At 26.3% G+C, this 20253-nt stretch overlaps 1 protein-coding gene across 1 annotated transcript; it reads right to left on the bottom strand.

Annotated features, from left to right (window-relative positions):
- Positions 1-2566: 2566 nt before the first annotated feature.
- On the bottom strand, positions 2567-20069 carry LOC145847372 (gonadotropin-releasing hormone II receptor-like; the record flags this gene model as incomplete). The annotated part of the gene is made up of 8 exons (XM_082953583.1): positions 2567-2644; positions 2978-3075; positions 14206-14320; positions 14720-14824; positions 15066-15149; positions 15562-15668; positions 18800-19016; positions 19928-20069. Coding segments are annotated over 8 exons (946 nt in total), but the record flags the coding sequence as incomplete, so codon positions are not given.
- Positions 20070-20253: the final 184 nt, after the last annotated feature.

The raw sequence follows: 20253 nt of genomic DNA, 5'->3' as shown, positions 1-20253 counted from the left end.
AAGTCTATAGAGCCTAAGCCTAGACTTTGTATGACATAAGACAAACTCACATTAACATTAAGGTTTAATCATACCATTTCGATCATTGACTACATTATTATTACCAGATTTATGTAACTTCCATTAACTACTTCATATTTTTTAAGTTTAAAAAAATATTATCTTTTATTGCTAAGTATGCAAAAATTAAGGTTGCACGAAATTTGTTTTGTATAACAGAATTTTGATTTTTTTCTTTTATGTAATGGTTTGTAACAAAGTATTTAATCTAGTTAAAACAAATTAACTTATGACAAAGGTAATTTTAAGTGTAAAAATAATCTTATCATTACACAATGTAAGTCAAACAAGAAACAACTACTTGTTGAATTTCTAAAGCAATATATAATTAATACAGTCATATTTAAATTATTTTTTATCTATTTAAGATTAAGTAACTCTAATGTCACATACTATTTAATAATTTTTAGTTAGTTATGTGTATTTTTTTTTTTACCGGGTCAATAATAATTGTTTAGAAACACCTTCCAGGTTTTATGATTTTCTTACAGGTTTTTCAAACTGAGTATAATTATTTCTTTTTAATATAAAATTAAATTTAAGTTTAAAAATGTTTTTATATTACAGATAAGATACTGCAATGCAACATTAAAAGCGTTTTATAATAGATATAATCTAAAATAAAATTTTCTGTATATAATTTGTCCAATCTAAAGTTCATAAATTTACATGTAATATTGTCTGTTTAAAATTCTAGTTTTTTGAATCTTTTTTTAATCATTTTAATTCAAAGTTAAAAGTTTTTTTAATTTTCTATTTCAATAAGTATCAAGTTCTAAATTACCAATTGCCAACTGTTATAATTACATGTTATTCCAAATTAAATGACCATCCTGTATATTGTTAGTCAAAGTTACCACTGGATTTTTTTAATTTCTTACAGGTTATCTAATTTTTATCCAGACTTTTTGAATTCTTCTAGGATTTCTGATTATTTTAGGTTTCTTTAGACAAATTTTATGTCCCTTTTTAGTAGAAATTAAAGTCAAGATAAAAAGTTGTTTTTAAAATGGGAAATATTAAAAAAAATACAGTACTGTTACCTTAAGTATATTTTATTCCATTGCAACATAAACTATTTTTAAAATTCAGGTTAGTTGTTTTCAAAAGAATGTTTTAAAGCCATAGGACCAATAAAACCTAAGTAGTCTTACTATCTAGTTTCAATTTAATTTTAGAGTTTTTGTTTACTTTTAGATTATCTGAGGGCTTAATAGATGCTTTTTATAATAAGAAACTCAGGGCTGCCACTCTTTGAGTCAAAAAATCTTCCCTGAGTAAACTTAAACTTCCCTGAGTTTCCCTGAGTTTTTTCAAGTCCTTAAAATTTTCATTATTTGTCAAAAAATTACAATGAATTAAAAATTACAATACTAAGAATATTGAATAACTAGCCACAAGGCTAAAAAATTTCTAAATAAGCACTTAAAAATAAATAAAATTAACTTTTTGAAAAAATATTGAATGTGGATAACTAAATCTCATTCTATATCCAGGGTTGCCAAATGTTTTTGGCTAATTTTCTCTAGGTTTTCTAAATTTCTTCAAGGTTTTTAAAAGTAAACATTTTAGGTCTATTTTCAGTTTAAAGTTAAGTTTAAGGTAAGAAACTGTGTTAAGTAGTATAAAAACATTGAAAAGATACTGTAAAGCTACTTCAAATGTGATCTTGATGAAAAAATTTGATGATGACAATTTTTTTTTCATCTATTTGATAGATATTTTGAGTCAAATCGAAGTTTAACTACTTAACATGTAAAAATTGTTAAAAATTCCAGTTTTTTCCAGGTTTAATTAGTGATTTTTGTTAAAAATTCGAGGTAGTTCCAGGTTTTTCAAAATTTCTCAAATTCAGGTTTTACCATGATTTTTGGCAACCCTATAAACATTTCAAAAATTCAATTATTAACATGTCCTCCTTCCATCAACTGGAGAAGTAGGCTCAGATCAACGTTGTTTGACAGATCCTGCTCAGAAGACTTCAGATTGTACAAAATTGTTTGGTTAGATATAAGTATTTGATTAGTTATTTTATTTTTGGTTCAACAATTTAAGTTCAAAAAATTTCATACAATAATGTTTGGTTGTTTACAAATATTTTTAAACTGTTAGTAATTCGGTTTATAAAATTTACAACTGAATTTGCAGTAAATACATGTACAAGCCAACTGGTTATTTAAGGTCACATTTAGTCAGTTGTTCAATAAGTTTTCATCACAGACACCACAAAATCATCAAATTATAGTATACTTAAAAGTTTACAAAAGTACATTAAACCTGCAACTATTCCACCAAATCTGAAAGCCTCTAATACTATTCCAAGGAATAAATATGTAACTAATAAACTTACATACATGAACAATTTACAAAAATTCAATACACAGAATAAAAAAAATTATAATTTTTCAAATTAAAAATACACTTGTGTAATAACTAAACAATTACCTGCAAATTGCCGTTACCACCGAGCAGTTCTGACAGATCAGTGGCACCTCCACCCCTGTTGCTACCACTTGAACCAGGTTTTGTTCATCAAATTATTCACCTTCCTCGCCAGGTCCTTGTCCTTTGATGCGTTGGGCTCCTGTGTATTTATCATTATTAGTAATCCGTCATTATTTTTTAAACAATGTTTTCATTGCACATTAATTATAAGATAGACTGTGTAATAAAACAATAAAACAGTTCAAGAACTTCATTGATTGTTTAGATACACTGAACTTAAAACTTTACACATTAACAAATTTACTTGCACTCGAAAAATTTTGATAGGAAATGAACCTGCTTTTAGAATTAATATTTTATAAAAAATGTGTAAATACTCTAAAAACTTATTTAAACAACAAACATACCTATTTCCATCATAATCTTTAAAAAAATTTACCTGTGAATAGTATTATTTTAACAAAAATTGTACCTGCATCCAGAAGAACATCCTCCTTGATGAAGACTTGAACTTCAAAATGTAGACTCTTGATGAAGTTACTGGCTTGTAATGCTTCCACTCACAATGGTCTGTAAGTTAAAAAAGAATTCTTGTTTGTATATTTAAGAAGCAGAGGAAGTTTAAGTCAAAATAAACTTCAACATTTTAACAAGGCAGAAAAATATTAATATCAGGGTTGCCACTCATTTTTTCAATTTTTTTTCCAGGTTTTCCAAATTTCTTCCAGGTTTTTGAAAGTAAACATTTTTGGGTCTACTTTTAGTTTTAAGTTTATTTCTATTGAACAAACTGTGTTTAATAGTATAAAAATATTGAAAAGATACTGTAAAGTTACTTTAAATGAGTTTTTAAAAAAAAATATTTTGATGATGACAAAAAATTTTAATTAAATGAGAGATTTTTGTGTAAAATCAAAATTTCACAACTGAAAATGTTAAAATTATTAAAAATTCCAGGTTTTTCCATGTTTTTTGATCAAAATTCCAGGTTTTTCCAGGTTATTTTAGCCTAAATTGTCAAATTTCAGTTTTTTCCAGGTAAAGTGGCAACCCTGTATATCTAGAAAAACTTTTCCCTAAGATTTTTTTTTATCTTAAAATTTCCCTAAAGTTTTTAGAAAAAACCAATACTACCTGAGTTAAAAAAAAGGATCAAAATTCCCTGAATTTCCATGAGTCTCCTGAGTTTCCCTGAGATTTTCTATAACTTTCTATAACTATAAAATTCCCTGAATTCCTTGAGTGTGTGGCAACCCTGAAAACTGAATGAATATTTTTAATTATTTATATTTTTTAAAGAGTACTTTAATAATAATGCTATTAAAGCAAATAAAGATAAATACAAACTTTTAAAACAAGAAACAAATTGTTAAATTTTAATAAAAAATTAATAACAATACTTATATATTAAAATTTACTAAGGATTTTTAAGAATTGCTACTAATTAAAAATCTTCTATTGTAGTTCTTCTGTTGGAAACAATAAATTTTGATAATACTACTATATACTCAGTTATGTATTGCTTTTTTTAAGACTACAACTAGTTTTTAAATCTTTAAAACTCAAACTACTACATAAGTATTAAACATAAAACTAAAAAAGTTAACACTTACTTTTTTTTATTTGTTCTTATCTTTTTCATCACAGAAAAAAATATGCTCTAATGGAACCAGAAACCTGAATTCAGATAGACCAGAAAAAGTTAATAACAGAAATTAAAGCTACTAGCAAAGTGAACTGTATGCTGACCTGCATCATGAATTAGTTTAGCTTAGAAAATCCCCTAATTATCGAACAATTAAGTGAAGATATTCACAGATGCCAGAATTAAAGCATGTCATAAATAAAGCTGTTCTTTATGTCATAGTTTCTTTGTTTTATATCGTCAAAAACCATTATTACGGAAATTTAAATTTAAATATTAAAATTTTTTGAACATTTAAATGTATTATAACCTCACTTCGAACGGCTCAAACATAAAAAAAAACAGCCTAAGTTTAACCTAAGCTAAGATAACTTTAGAAGATAAAGTACTGTAAAATATCATAATACTATTTGATATTTATAGAATTTTAGATATGCTTTTAAATCTTTATAGTCGTAGACTGGCAAAATATATCTAAATCTGCATCAATTTCGTTGCCAACATAATTCAAGTCGCTATAAAAATATATTTACGATATCTGGAATGGAACTCAAACTTTTGTTGACTACACTTCGGCAAGTAGAAATAGATTATGATTTAGTTGTAAAAACAAATGCATTCACAATTGCTAAATATAAAATAAAATAACTAATTGAATAATTTATTAAATTTACATTAATAAGAAAGATTTTATATTGTAGAAAGATACTATAGTCCTAATGAACCTTTTTTGTCAATTTTAATTATTAGATTTATACTTTCTTAAACAGCACATCATATTTCTAATTTTATCATTTTCAACTTAATGTCATATGCGTAAAACTTACACATTAATTGTGTACTTTTTTTGATATCTAAATTAAATTTATTTACCTTACTCAAAAACTAAGTTGAAAGTATTAATTTTAATGTGCTTGTCTTTTCTATTCCATACTTATTTGTTTCACAGAACCGAAAAAAAGGGTTTCTTATACTGCGATGCTTATTTTTTTAGTTTTACAACTTGTTATACTTCCTTTTTCGAAAGTTGGTCTTAAATCAGGTAACTATTCCTTGTTTTTATTGGCTAAAATTTTTGGTTTCTTGTAGTGCAAACATGCCTAAAATTTATATTTTTTAATTTAAGTTTAATCAGTTTAACAAACATTTGTTGTAAAACACTGTCTTTAAAATTTTTAGTTATTTTTTTCTTCGAAAAAACATTAAAAATTTAAGTTAAGTAAAGTTGTTGTAATTTATCTATTTTAAATCTATATAAATTGAAAAAATATTTATTTTTTAATTTAACAAAATTAAGTTTTCTAATTAAGTAAAAAAAAAGGTTAAGATTCGACCTCATTTTTAGCAAGTTTAGTTTTTGAAAGTGTAAAAAAACTTTAAAATTTAAACTTAAAAGTATTATTTTATCCAAGTTATTTAAAGTTAAAAATATTACTAAAGTATAACATTTTATGGCAACTTATTAAACATTTTTACTTGTAACATTATGTATAATTTAATATATAAAGCAATATTTACTGTAATTTTAAGCGGCAGCAGTCGTTGAACAAAACTTTGAACTTTCAACAGAAAGTTTTTGGTATTATACTAATTTTCTTCTTTACCATAAAAGTCAATAGGACATTAGTTGAAATGACACTAATAGTATCAGTTAATAGACATCATTAATAACAAACAAAAAGAACTGTTTTATAACCCTGGTACAGAAAAAACAAGTTCAAGTGAAAAGATAAAAGTTTTTTCGAACAATTGCTGCCGTTTAAAATTATAATACCTAAAGCTGTTTTACAATTTTGTTTATCAACTTTTTTCAAACGGGAAAAACGATATTATCAAAAAAAAAATTACGGCGTCATAGTTCATACCGGATCTTTACCCCAAGGTTCCAACGGTACTTATGGTTAACCACAAATTTAGAGATACGACCGCCATTGACACCAGCACTAGACCACAGCACCACCTTGTCACAGGTTTAGAAAAAAATGAGAATATAAAGTGCAATTGTTTTCAGCAACTCATATGAACTGACTCTCGCTTGTTAATGGTGCTTATTTAAATAAATACAACTGTTTCGGTTTATTAAAAGACAAAAAAAAAAAGCTTAAAATATTTGGTCTCTTGAATTAGTGCACGAACAAACCTTTCAGTTACAAGTCGTACACCACGGATACCTTTTAACGTCTTGTCCAGGACCGTAGTTTAATAGTAATTAACTGTTTTAAGCATCTGTATACACTGTGATAAATTATAATCTATTTTCAAATGCATTTATTTTGTTTAAACAAGATATATATATACATATATATGTTTATTTATATAAGATAGAATTAAATTAACTAAGTCAATTATCACTTTAAATATCACAACATTTAACGCTCAAGATAAACAGTACAGCCGTTTCATATAGATTATTGATATAATCTTCTGCTGTTTAGATTCGAAATGTAAAATATTAGTATACAAGTTATCAAAAAAATGTTATGACGTAATTATTTCAAAAATACATACATAATCATAATTACGTCATAATGGTTTTTGTTCTTTTTTGTGCGATAAGTATACTAATTTCGAATCTAATAACTGAAGACCATTATGTTGCAGTTGAGGAGTGTGTAGGTATGAAACTAGAGTTCTGCAAGTTTTTAAGTCTTTAATAAACTTTTTTATAGAAAAGCCCTTAAGGTGGGCTCAGTGTTAAAATTTTAATCTTTTAAGTTAAACAAACTATTTATATATACTTGTTGTTCTGATGAAACGTTGTAAAACTGTAAAACGTTGAAACTTTAGTAAACTATACGAATATTAGTTGCTTTTTTTATATTAAAAATACATATATATATAAAAGTTTATTTCAAGATGTAAAACTCAAAGGACTCGAGTTTCGTGCCTATGCACTCATCAGCTTCAAAACAAGTTTAAAATAAAGCACAAAACAAAACACAAATGAAAGTTAAAAAATAAGGTGGGCTCAGTGTGAAAGATTTAATTTATCAAGTTAAATAACTTAATTCTATATATATATATATTTTAATATAATTAACATTTACAGCGTATTTCAAATTCAACTAATCGTACAATAAACTGTACCATTACTACGTCATAATTACTATAAAAAATTCTAAAATCGAAATTTCTGTTCACTATTATAATAAACTACAACTCACTGAAGATCACATGAAATTTTACATTTCAATGTGTGAAACAGCTGTTTGAATTATAGTTTTTATATAATTAAATAAATAAATAAATATATATATATATATATAAAATATAATGTCAAATATAATTTATAAAGCAACAGTAACATCAAATAAAACAACAAAGCAGTATATAGGGTCGACAGGAAATACCTTTAAACAAAGATACAGAAACCACAAATCATCATTCAACAATATTAACAAAAGACACACAACAGAACTAGCGAATTACATATGGAACTTAAAAGATAACAATACAGACTACAAAATTAAATGGGAAATATTAAACAGGACAAAATTAAAATTCAATACTAAATTCGGCTGCAAACTTTGTAACTTAGAAAAAATAGAAATCGAAAAATCAGATAAGAACGTAACACTAAACAAGAAAAGCGAAAGACAAAACATATGCATCCATTATCGAAAATACTTTTTTAACAAAATTAAAACCAACTAAATATTAAAACAAAATAAAATCGAAGCGGCAAACACGAGTATTTTATAGCATTTTATAACATTTTCCCAACAGCTTAAAAAATTTTTCTAATAGCTTAAAACATTTTTACAAAATAATCTTTTTAAACTTTCCTAAAAAGCATAGAATAGTATTTACAGCGTATTTCAAATTCAACTAATCGTACAATAAACTGTACCATTACTACGTCATAATTACTATATAAAATTCTAAAATCGAAATTTCTGTTCACTGTTATAATAAACTACAACTCACTGAAGATCACATGAAATTTTACATTTCAATGTGTGAAACAGCTGTATGAATTATAGTTTTTATATAATTAAATAAATAAATATTAAGCTCCAATTTGATTTGTCAAGCACTATCGATCAGAACTTTGTATAAAACCTTTAATATATATATATATATATATATATATAGAATTAAGTTATTTAACTTGATAATATGTATATATATATATATATATATATATATAATATGTTGTTTTGTTTATTTGTTTAAAAATGCTTGATACTTTATAAACAAAGTAGAGAAACATACAATTAATAAGAAACACTGTCTATACATTTTTGCATTATTCATGTTTAACACATATGTAAAAAAAGTGTTTGTTTTGTATTATATATATATGTACCGTTTTTTTATAATTTAACATAAGTTTCAGTAATAAGTTTAACTAACATGCAATTAAAAATAAAAAATTAATATTAGAATAACTGGCCTTTTTAAAATATAGCTTCCACATTCTGCAATAATTTATTTAAAAAAGATTAACAATAAAATATATTTAACAAATTTGTTAAAAAACCAACGCTTATATATTCAATTAGATTAGAGAGTCATTCAAAGTATTCAAAAATGTATTGTTTTCAACTTCAAAACTATAACAACTCAAAAAAAAAAAATTAACCACTAACTATTTTCAAATTTGTTTTTGTTTACGACTTATGACTTTTGTTGAGACAGAAAACAAAGTCTTGAAGGCCAAAGTTTTCACTTGCGCATTTCCTAGATACTCATTTACCTTCCTAACTTAATATCATAACAACAAGCGCGCAAAGCAACTCGAATATAACATCCTGATGTGAGCTACATTCAGCTCGTTGCAAGAATTCACGTTTTACAAAGTATTGCTTGAAACTAAATTAACCGAACATTATGCAGACGACCGTATTATTGAGTATTGTAATCAAAAGGTTAGAAATGTTTTCATTTTAAAGTGGTAGTGTGTATATTAATTGTAACTAAAAACGTCAATAAAATTTAAAATCCGGTAACGTGTGACATAAAGTTTTTTGCTATGTGTATAAAAAGTTTGTACATATACCATAAATTTTAGTATATGCAGCTACATAAACTTCATAATACCCAAGCAAAATGTTTAATAAAAGAACTAAAAATAAAATTTTTGAGGATAACAAGTTAATTAATTTTCAAACAATTAGTTTATAAAATAGAAAAAATCAAATGTAAAAACAAAAAAATAAACAAATCGTAACTAATAATATGAACACAAAGTTGATAATTAGTAAAACTTATTGTGGTAGATAACCAATAACCGTTTCTTACCTATCCAACTCTACGCATATAGTAGAAAAAAAGAATCATTATAATTAAAAAATAAACTCTGAGCTAGTTTTTCTTCACATAAACGCAGGATGATTTGTAACTAAATTTTTAATTTTGTGATTTGTTTTTACTACAAAACAAACAAAACTTTTTTGTACAAAAATGACGGCGTCGCGAGGTATTGGGTCCCAGCGTCTGTGTTTATTGTCAGATAGTACAAATTTCTTTGTCAGTAAGTAGATTACTGCGTTGAAACGACACATAAATGCTCTTCGAAAGTAACAAAAAGTTAAACTGCACCTACTGCTTCATGCCATACGCACTGCACTCGCTTCAGGCTACTACGCTCCAGGCAACACGGCACTCACGGGATTCGAACCCGCCACCTTATCGACACCGGAGTGACAGCCCATCGCGCTAACGCACTAAGCCAGGCTGCTACACATCTGCAGACAATAGCTTGAGTTTATGAAGGCGTTAATTTTTCTCCAATTTGTATCAGTGTGCTGATTTTGAAGTACTAACTGGTTTGCGATTTTTCATCGCGCTCACTTTAATACAGGGGTCGGCAGGCAGTTGGTGGTCGCGGGCCAAATTTCAAGTTTCCAAAGTCTTCGCGGGCCGCAGTTTTAGTGACATTTGAATAATATTTTTGTTTTAGTTTTAGTCACACTAAAGAAAGGTTTTACTTTTATTCACCTTATTATTCAAATGACTTTTAGCTATACATAGAATGCCTATTTAAATTAATATTTATTGGATAGAATTTACATTGAATAATATACTTAAGTGTTTATAAACTATCTACTTTCATAACCACTTAATAAGTTAAACTTAATACTTTTGTAATTTTACTTACAACCTAACTCTCTATAAAAACCTAACTTGAAAGACAATTTATGGGTTACTTTTTACATATGTTATATTATCAACCCTTTTTTCATATTTCTAAGAATATTTACTTCAAAAAAAGGTTTTTGCGTGTTAAGTAATTTACAGTCATTAGAAAACTTATTAATTAGTTAACTTAATAAAATTAATACCTATTTGTATTCCAGAAAGCTAAAACAAATTCTTTAACACAATTTATTCTCGAAAATTTTAATAAAATATCTTATTAGTAAATAGTATTTTACATGGTTGCCACTTAAAAAAAAATGTCTGAGTTGTATTAAACCAGCCTAAGTTTATTAAAAGTTGAAAAAGCTAATAAATAGTTGTTAATCAAGCTTAAATATCTAGTTAAAATATCATCATTATCAAAAAGTTAACAAAATGTAAGAAAACAAGAAAAAATTACAATTAGCAAACTAAAACTACAGTCATAAAAACTAATCTTAAAATTGAAAGATTTCTTAAAAGTGTTTGAAATAAAAGTTTCACACACACCTGAGTTTTTAAGCTTTTAAAATAGCCTGTTTGTGTAGCAACCCAGTTAAAATAAAGTTCACAACATAAAGAAATAACGAAGGTTATTAAGAGTAAATAAATTACATGACAAAAAAATATAAGTCAGCTGGAATGGACAATTAAAATTCTTAAACGAATTTAACAAAAGTATAAAAGTCTATTGAGTCATTAGCGAAGTAGAAAGACTTGTTTTTTATTAAGCATTTTAGCAATTCTTTATCTGAAATAAGAATATTGCAATTAAAAGTAGTAATTGTAAAATATAAGACAAGCTACAAGAATAAAAAAAACGTTAGTTAGGAGTTATTGCGAGATACGATAAAAAAATAAATCACCTAAGTCAATTCTCCAACAAAGCACATAATAATCTTCAGTAACTACAGAACGACCAGAAAAAATTGTCAAGGCAAGTTATAAAGTAGAAAAATTTATTACTTAATATGAGATACCGTTTATAATTGAAAACTTTTCTAAATAATTTTTGTTGGCGTTAATGAAAAGCTTTTGTTTATTTCTTCATTGACAACTAGAAGTCGTGTTTAGAAATGCATTAAGGTTATAGTCGTAAAAACAAATTAGGACTTTAATCAGTTTGTTAACATGAGAGCACTGATAAAAAAACTATTTCTCATCTGAGAATTTTTATTAGAGATGTTTTTACTAACTTTGACATTTTAGTAGAATTTCTTGGTTTAGTTTCAAAGCGAAGCACAACAATCGCTGAAATTTTACAAGTTAAGGTGCAATACGCCAAAACAAAGTTTTTGGAACTACAATTCCTTCTTTTATTTTTAGTATAAAGTTTAATTAAAGTTGAAAAAATGTCTTAACAAATATATAAATATTAAAAAAAACTGTTAAGCTACTTTAATATATTTTCTAATTGAAAAATATTTATTTGGTAAGTTTTTTGTGTCAAATCGGAATTTAATTACTTTACATGTAAAAATTTTTCAAATTCCAGGTTTTTTCAAAAATTCTCAAATTCAAGTTATTTTCAAGAATTTTTAAGCATAAATTTTCAAATTCAAAGCTTTTCCTGGATTCAAGTTTTTTGGCAACACTGATTGTTCACACTTAAATGTACACAATAATATAAATAACATTTTTAATTATATTAGCTGCAAGACTTAAAATTTAACATATATTATAGCTCGAACTAACACTGTTGATTGAGCAAAACACACATCATAAGTTTAATTTGCTAATCTTTCAAGCAAAAAAGCCAGCCTGAGTCATCAAAAACATTCCTGATATTTTTCTATACAAAAAGAAATTCTAGCCAAAAACTTAAAAAAAAATTATTCGGCCTGAGTTTTAAAGTCTTCAAATAGTGATAGTCAGAGTGTGTGGCAATGTACGAGCGTGAACTTGGCTTGAAAGGTTTTTTTGTAATTTAATTTTTTAACCAAACTTAAATACCAATTATTTTTAATTTCTTTAATGCTAACTTGAAAATTTTTTTAGTTCTAAAGAACGTTCTTTTGTTTAGCTTTTCACAATAACTTTTAAGGAATTGGGGTTTTAGTTTTGTAGTGGGGCCCCTTTAAAAATTTAATGTTTTTTATCATTTTTTACTTTACTTGTTTTTCTCCAAAATTTTTTTTTTCAAATTTTTTTATTTAAGTTTATAATTATATATAATTTTTTTTTTAAATTTATTTTATTTATTTATATACTTATTATATACTATTTTATTTATTTATACTTAACTTAATTAATTATATATTACTATATTATATAATAATTAAATTTATAATTGGTTTTAAAGTTTGGTTAAAAAATTAAATTACAAAATAAGACATTCAAGCCAAGTTCACGCTCGTTGGCAATGTTTAGTTGTTTATTCGCTGGAATTTGAACTATTTTGATTAACAATGTACAAACTTAATAAACTTACCATCTCTAAATCTACTTAATATTAAAAAGGGAGCTCCAAAAAAGAGCAATTGTGTGTATTGATATGCAAGGCATAAAAATTAACTAAGTTTGACAAAAAAAAATGTTTGAAAAATGAAAATGTACACCTAACAAAAACTATATTAAATTATGTCATATATATTGTTTTAATTGTGTGTATACAATTTAGATATTACATGTAGAAACGACAATGTTAGAAAATTACGCATAAACTAAACTTTAACTAACTAAAGTATTAAATAAAAAGTGGTTTAAAATGTGAGCATTTTTTTAAGTTGCTGTTCATAGAAATTAATTTTAAGTGCAAAGAAAACTTTAAAAAAACTAAATGTATTGAAACAAATATCAAATAAACTTTATTTCTTATTACTATGTTATGTTAAATGTTTTTACACTAAAATTTAACATTTACAAATAAAAAATCTATAAAGGAAACTTAGGTTTAAAAAATATTGAAAAAGAGTATCTAAGCTATAAAGAAATGACACTTTAGTTAATTACTGTGCATTACTTTTGTACAAAATGGAAAACATTTGCATTTAGTTCATTTAATAAATAGGTATTATATATCTAACTTATTAAATTCAATCACTTTTTACACTCTTTTTTCAGATAATTACTTGCTGTTGAAAAAAAGAAGTTATTATGAAACTAAGAAAAACATCCTGTTAGAATGCTAATCTGTCTTTTTCACATTTTTAAACAAAAGCAGTAATTTCTTCTAATCACTTTTAAATATTATACAGAGACTTAAAACTAAACTAATCAAGTTAAATCGAATTACCGAAAAAATTTAATTTGAAAAATGTTTTTGCTCAGCGGGCCACATTTACATACTCGCGGGCCACAAAATTTTCCTTCGCGGGCCGCATTCCATTCAAAAAAATAACGTGCTCGCGGGCCGCAGATTTACCCTTCGCGGGCCGCAAATGGCCCGCGGGCCGCAGTTTGCCGACCCCTGGTCTAGACTGAATGATAGATAGTTCATCAATTCAAGCTCGCATAAATAAAAAACTATATTCACAACCCTATTATCAGTTTTAACGTTATTATTGTTGCAACTTTTAGAAATGTAACTAGTATTTGTAGTTTAACACCTGTCTATATGAAATAGCATGAAAGTTTTATAATTTCAAAAAATTGTGAACTTACTTTGTGTAAATAATATGTTTTATTTTATAAAAATTTTTTACTAACACAAAATTGCTTCGTTTAAAGGCATTATGATAATAGAAAACAGTTAAAGATTTAAAGTGTTTCAAGTTTAAACGAATACTAAATATAAACCAGTATAACCATTTTTGCAGTCGTAAATAAAACAAAGTATTAGCTTTCAAAAATTTAAGAAATTGTTTATTTATTTTTATAATAACTTAGAGCTGGAAGGAATACAGTATTTGATCTATAAAAATACAACTTTGATATTATATAAGAAAAAAGTTAACAATATAAATATGAATATAAAAAACTTTTTTACTAACCTCTTGTTTTTCTTCCCAGATAAGTTATCTTAACAGCAACTGTTACAAAGCAAATTAGAATGACTAGAACTGGAAGAAAAAACGTCATTACCAGAGTGTAGAAGGTGTAAGCTTTCTAAATTTAAAAAATAAAAGACAAAATAACTTTGGTTGTTTTTTAAGTGATAAGTTGAAAATAACTTTTTATAGAGTTAATTTTTAAAACTTTGTACTTGAAAATGTTAAAAGCTGTTTTTTTTGTTTTATTTAGTTTTCTACAACAGACAGAGACAATCAAAAATTTTAAAAGTAGAGTAAGTTTACAATAAAAAATCATAAAAATATCAGACGGGATATTTTTATTACAATTTCGAAATTATTTTCAAAAAGAGACATTTCCAGTAAAACCGAGAGACAACAGATAAAAATCGTGCCCGTGCGTAAACACTTTCAAAAACTTTATAATAAGTTATTTAAAAAGAAACTGATGAAAACTTTTAGGTATATTAAGAATATTATTAACACTGCAACATACCACTTGAGAGGAGTCCAACACAGTGAAATCAACACACTGGAGTATCGAGTAGTTGGGACAATTGCAAGGCATTGGGGTATGTTTTATTGAGTCGAAAATACCCAGCTGTGAGAAAATAAAGTGAACATTTTATTCAATTTAATTTGAAGTTTTACACATGTTTAATAAAACTGAACTTTATTTATAAGTCTATGAAAGTAAATTTTGAATAACAAAATGATAAAAAGCAACTGGATATTTTACCATGGCAGCTTAAAACTATTTTTATACTAATTCAACTTCGAAAATTTCAACAAAACAATCCGAACTGACAGCGGGCAGGGAGCATGCGGCACCGAGCAGCCACGTGCAGCATTGTGTGGAGGCGGCCGTTCAGTTGCGACGACGAAGCAGGTCTCACCAGACACACCGTTCCGTCCAACTCCATCGTCTGCGTGCAACGAAAAAGTAAATGGTCGTGTGCCAATCGTTCAAATGCTCGCTTTTTCGTACTGCTTTTCGAAAGGGTGAAATAGTTGATTGCGTGCCAATTCGAGTTACTTTGAGTTTTAGTTGACACTCTTGAAGATTTTTTGTTAGAAATATTTACTAAACTTCAAGTGAACACCCAGAATTCTCTATGATAGTATAACATTTTTTTTTGCTGTAATTAAGTCTTATTAACTTGCAATTGTGTATTTTTAATAAACAAATGAAACCTGAAGCAAGTTTAGACTTGAACAAAAACTTAGAAAAATTAACAACGTTTTTTATTCAGGTCATGAAACGTTCAAGGAAAAACGGTTACTTTTTATCAACGGCTCGCAAAACATTAAGTATACATTATACAAAAAACTACCAACCACGACCATGAACGATGAAATGTACATTGAAAATTGCTTCGAAGCTTGCACAATCTTGCACAAGAAGCCCCCACCATACCACTGAAGTGTTGCTTGCCAAATTGCGTCTGAAAAGTAATATATACTATCAAAATTTCTTGAAAGACAACTGGTTGAAAACTTTTTTGTAAAGGCTGTACAGAACCAGACTTGAGGTCGAAATAAGTTATTATTCTAAAAAAAATGTCTGAGTTCAAGATATTGTACTTTTAACCTACCGAAAACAACTTTTGTTTGAAATGTTTTGGTATCTTATATGTTTCTGACTTTTTTAAATATTTTTGCCGCGTAGAGAGTTATTTATATATGCGCTTATGTAGCACAATAAAATCTAGTAAGTTGAGACTGTTCTTTGTATAAAAAAAACGATCTAAAAAGCTTTGCTAGATAATTTTTTTTGTATTTAAAGTTTAAAAGTTATGTGATTAAACAAATTTAACTTAAAAAAGACTGTTGTAAAAGCTTGATTTAAACAAATTTTACAGATATCTTTGTTTATAAATACGTTTTTTTTACAGTTTAACAACTTAAAAGTAGAACCATATTTTAACAAGTTATTTTCAAAAAAATCATACCTAAGCAAAACTTTAAAATATTATTATCTATTGCTTTATTAAACTTTTGGTTATTTTTAAGTAGCTAACTTTTTCATGGAAAAATTATAGCTAGACGTATTATGACTCATATATAAAATATGTACTTGTTTTTTTGTAATAAATGTTAGTTCTACGTGGCGAAACAAGATATTTCCGCTTTAGTTAGCGCGTCGATAAAAAATTGTACGAATTTGTAATGTCCATGAAAAACTTATTCAATTTTAAAAAACAAGTGAATATTTAATGAGCTATGTAATAAATCTTTATTGAAAAAAAAGTAAAAACGCGTTGCTTTGAAATTTAGTCACTTTTGCAGACTATTTACAAAAACAACATTTTGCTAGCTTGCTTAAGTAATGACAGGTTAACTAGACTAACTTAAAGCTTAACTGAACTGAAAGAGAATTCTAGCAAATGTTGTTTCACTCAAGAAAATTTGCGAAATTTATGCATTAACCCGCGTTTGATATTGTCAAGCAAACAGAGAATAAATAATCAATGTTTATTTTGCTTTCTTTATTAGCTATTCTTACCTAAGGGCCGAAACTGTGAGCAAAGTGGTTATTAGTTGAAAGTGAAACGCTTTACTACAAAGTAGGTAGATTAACATATGTTTTTAAATTTGCTAATTTTGTAAATTTTTAAATGAAATATTATGGTTAAGTAATTTCAAAATTGTTTATAATATGTAAACCCTTTGTTAATAAAATCATAATAAGTAACTTAAATAGAAAATTTACGTTTTGACATATAGTTAAAATAGCATTATTATAAATAAATAGCAAAAGAAATAACATTAAATAAAAATAAACACATTACTTAGTAAATAATATCAAAACATTAACAAAAACAACATTATGAAATCGATAATATGAGGATAAAATACAGTTCAGACCAAAAGTAATTAAAATATCGTGTTAAAATAAATAAATAAATTAACTTATTGTATAGTTTGTTTTTGAGTAATAGGTTTTGTGTAGAACTGCAGAACAAACTTTAATCGAGCTTTTTAACAAAACATAAACACTTAAAACCTCCAAAGATAATCGAAAGCATTTCCACTTGCTAGTAAAAAGTTCTGTCCCACAAAGTTTATCTTAAATTTTTAAGCTTATTACTGGTGATTTTTTTTTCAGTTATCAGTGCTTTTTATTGCTTAAACATATGTAAAAGAAACGAGGTTTTATCTACTCATAATGCAATCAATTAAGCAAGTTCATAACATTTTTTTTCAATATATTTTTATTTGTTCAAAAAAAATTCTGTTCAATTCAACAGAAGCTTGATTATTTAGCGCGAATTTCTATTACTAAAAATCTTACTGTACAAAGTAAGTTATAAAAATTGTAAAGTTGATTTTTTAGAAGAAAATGTGTTTTGGTAGGTTTTTATATCTTTGTAAACTTTTGAAAAACTTTTAATCATTTTTCTTTGATATTTCCAGTTTATGAGTAAATTTTTTTTAATTTAAATTCTATATATTACTATTAACAAAGATATTCAGACGAGCTTTCAAGGCTAAAACAGCAATAAAATTAATTTCATTTGGCACGCCTGTCATGAATTTTTTAATGAGTCGAGCTGAATTGAGTAATAAATTCATAAAATATACCAGGTATAACAAAATACGCAGAAACTGTATTGTTATTATTTTATATTAGTTTGTTTGAAAAACAATAAAACAGTATAACGTACAAAATTTTAGGATGATACTCTTTCGAATTTAAACTTGAATTGAAAAAAAACAATCAAAAATTTTTCAAATTATAATGATTTTTTAACTCTTACATTGTTTCTATATAAAATGTTTTTTGGAATAAACTTAAAATTTAAATGAAAGTGTTGTTAAATGCTTAATATTTAAAAACAACTAAGACAACAAAATTATTTTATTTGCATTAAATATTCTTTTTTCCACAAAAAACTTACCAGCTATTTTTACGAAGCACAAAACTTTTCATTTACAATAAAACTGCTTTTGATAACAACTAATAGTTAACCACTTTTTTTTATAGTTTAAGTAATTGTTTTTAGAATAAATACTGTCTAATTTTTATTCTAGAAGACTAAAAAAGTTTATTTAAACAACACACTTTTTCATTATGAAAAATTTCATAATGTAGGCATTACGAAACAGGTAATAAAATTATTATTTGAAATAAATTTATATAAAAAAAAAAACTGTCATCAGTAGGTATTACAAAACAGACTACATGAATTAAAAATAAATAATAAAATATTATAAAATCTGGAAAGATAAATTTCACTATAAGGCATTCAAATGCAAGTGAGGGAAAGATTAATAAAAGATATAATAAAAGTAATAAAAAGCAAACAAAAAACAAAGCAACCAGCAGACATTACGATGCAGCCGAAGGAAAGATTTATATAAATCAAATAAAGTCAAAGAAAACATCTGCAAAAATCTACAGAGCCTAACCCAGGAGAGCCGTGAGACAACTCAATTTAACATGAGGTTTGATCATCAAACCACAAGCTTTCGGTAGACTGAGACCCGAGTTTCGTTCTTATCGAAACTCGTCAGTCACATGTGTCGTACAAATCAAACGTTGAAAGCGATAAAAAATAAATTGAAAACCAACCGGTAGGCATTACGAAGCAGGTGAAGGAAATGTTAGCCATTGCGATGTTCATCAGCATGTGTTGAGTGTGCGACTTTACGTGGTTGTTGCGCCATCGTGTGACGGACATGAGCACGGCGATGTTCCCCGCCAGCGACAGCGCGAACAGCGACCACGCCACAGCGATGCGGATCACGTGACTCGAGTTGAACACCAACCTGTGCTCTGCCATGAACCTCTGTGGGATGTATTATTTACTGTTTTGTTGAAAAGTCTTGAACAGTTTTTTTCTTTTTTTTAAGAACTGTGTTTTATTGAAACTGTTGGCAGATAATTAGTTTGTAGCTTGTATATCTTATTCTAAGTAAACCCCTGTGTAGAAATAAAAAAACATATAATATTTATAAGTCTATATGTTTTATGACTTTTTAAAGTTTGAAAACATTTTAACTATGGTACCTTCTGTGACCCCCTGGTACGTATGGTATTTAAAGCAAATGTAATATTTTTTACTCTTAAGTTAAAAGGCAGATTAAAATTTTAATTAATAGCAGTTAGTTTATCTAATTAAACAAATTAAAAAGTATTAATTGTATAAAATGTTTTCTTCTGCAATTACAAAGATATCCATGAATCTTTGTTGGGAAAAGAAAAGTTGTAGAACCTAAGTATTTTATACACATTTTTATTTTAGTTTAGAAAAAGTATCTTTCATAAAATTCTGTTGAAAGACATAAAAACAAGTTTTGTTTTTCAAGTTTTACTAACATTAACTTAAGGTTTTTTTTAATAATATTTATAAACTTATTACTAAAAGCTTTTTTATTTATTTTGTAATATTTTTCCGCTGTATTTATTTTGCTTTGATTTAATCAAAACGTTTGAAAACTGCCTAAAATTTATTCTATTTTCGAATATCAAAGGTAAGTCAAAAACCTTAACAGTATATTTTTTTTATTATTGTGTAACTAAAACCTTTTTTGTTTTATAACTCTTGCTTTTTTTTTTTGCTTGGAAAAGTGATTTAATGAAATTTTTAGAGTTAACCAGTTTAAGCACTATTAGAACTTTAATTTTAAAAATAGCTCACGTGTGAACAAACTTATAAACCTCACGTTTCACTTTTCTGAATAATTAATTAAAACCAACTTGAATCGCATGCTCACAAGTTTCATTAGAACTGTTGAAATATTTCAGAGGGTTGTTCAATTCCACAGGGCTTATTTCACACTCAACACTGATATTTCGAATCATCCCAACTTGTTCAGTTTGTTCAAGTAAAGCCGGAAAACTAGATGAGTTTTGGTTATTGAGTTGCTTTAGGAATATGCGTTTTTTATGGTAATTTTGATGATCAAAAAATATTGAAAACGAAAAATCGACTATACTGTAACTATTAAGTTGCTTAAAAACCCTTGATTGTTGATTAGATCAAATTTTTAGTATTTAGTTACACTTAATTGTTTTTTTTTGAC

The sequence above is a fragment of the Thalia democratica genome, unplaced genomic scaffold (assembly GCF_965202585.1).
Source record: "Thalia democratica unplaced genomic scaffold, ktThaDemo2.hap1.1 HAP1_SCAFFOLD_898, whole genome shotgun sequence".
NCBI lineage: Eukaryota > Metazoa > Chordata > Thaliacea > Salpida > Salpidae > Thalia > Thalia democratica.
The sequence above is the reverse complement of the archived record's forward strand: the minus strand, read 5'-3'. Positions and strand labels throughout refer to the sequence as shown.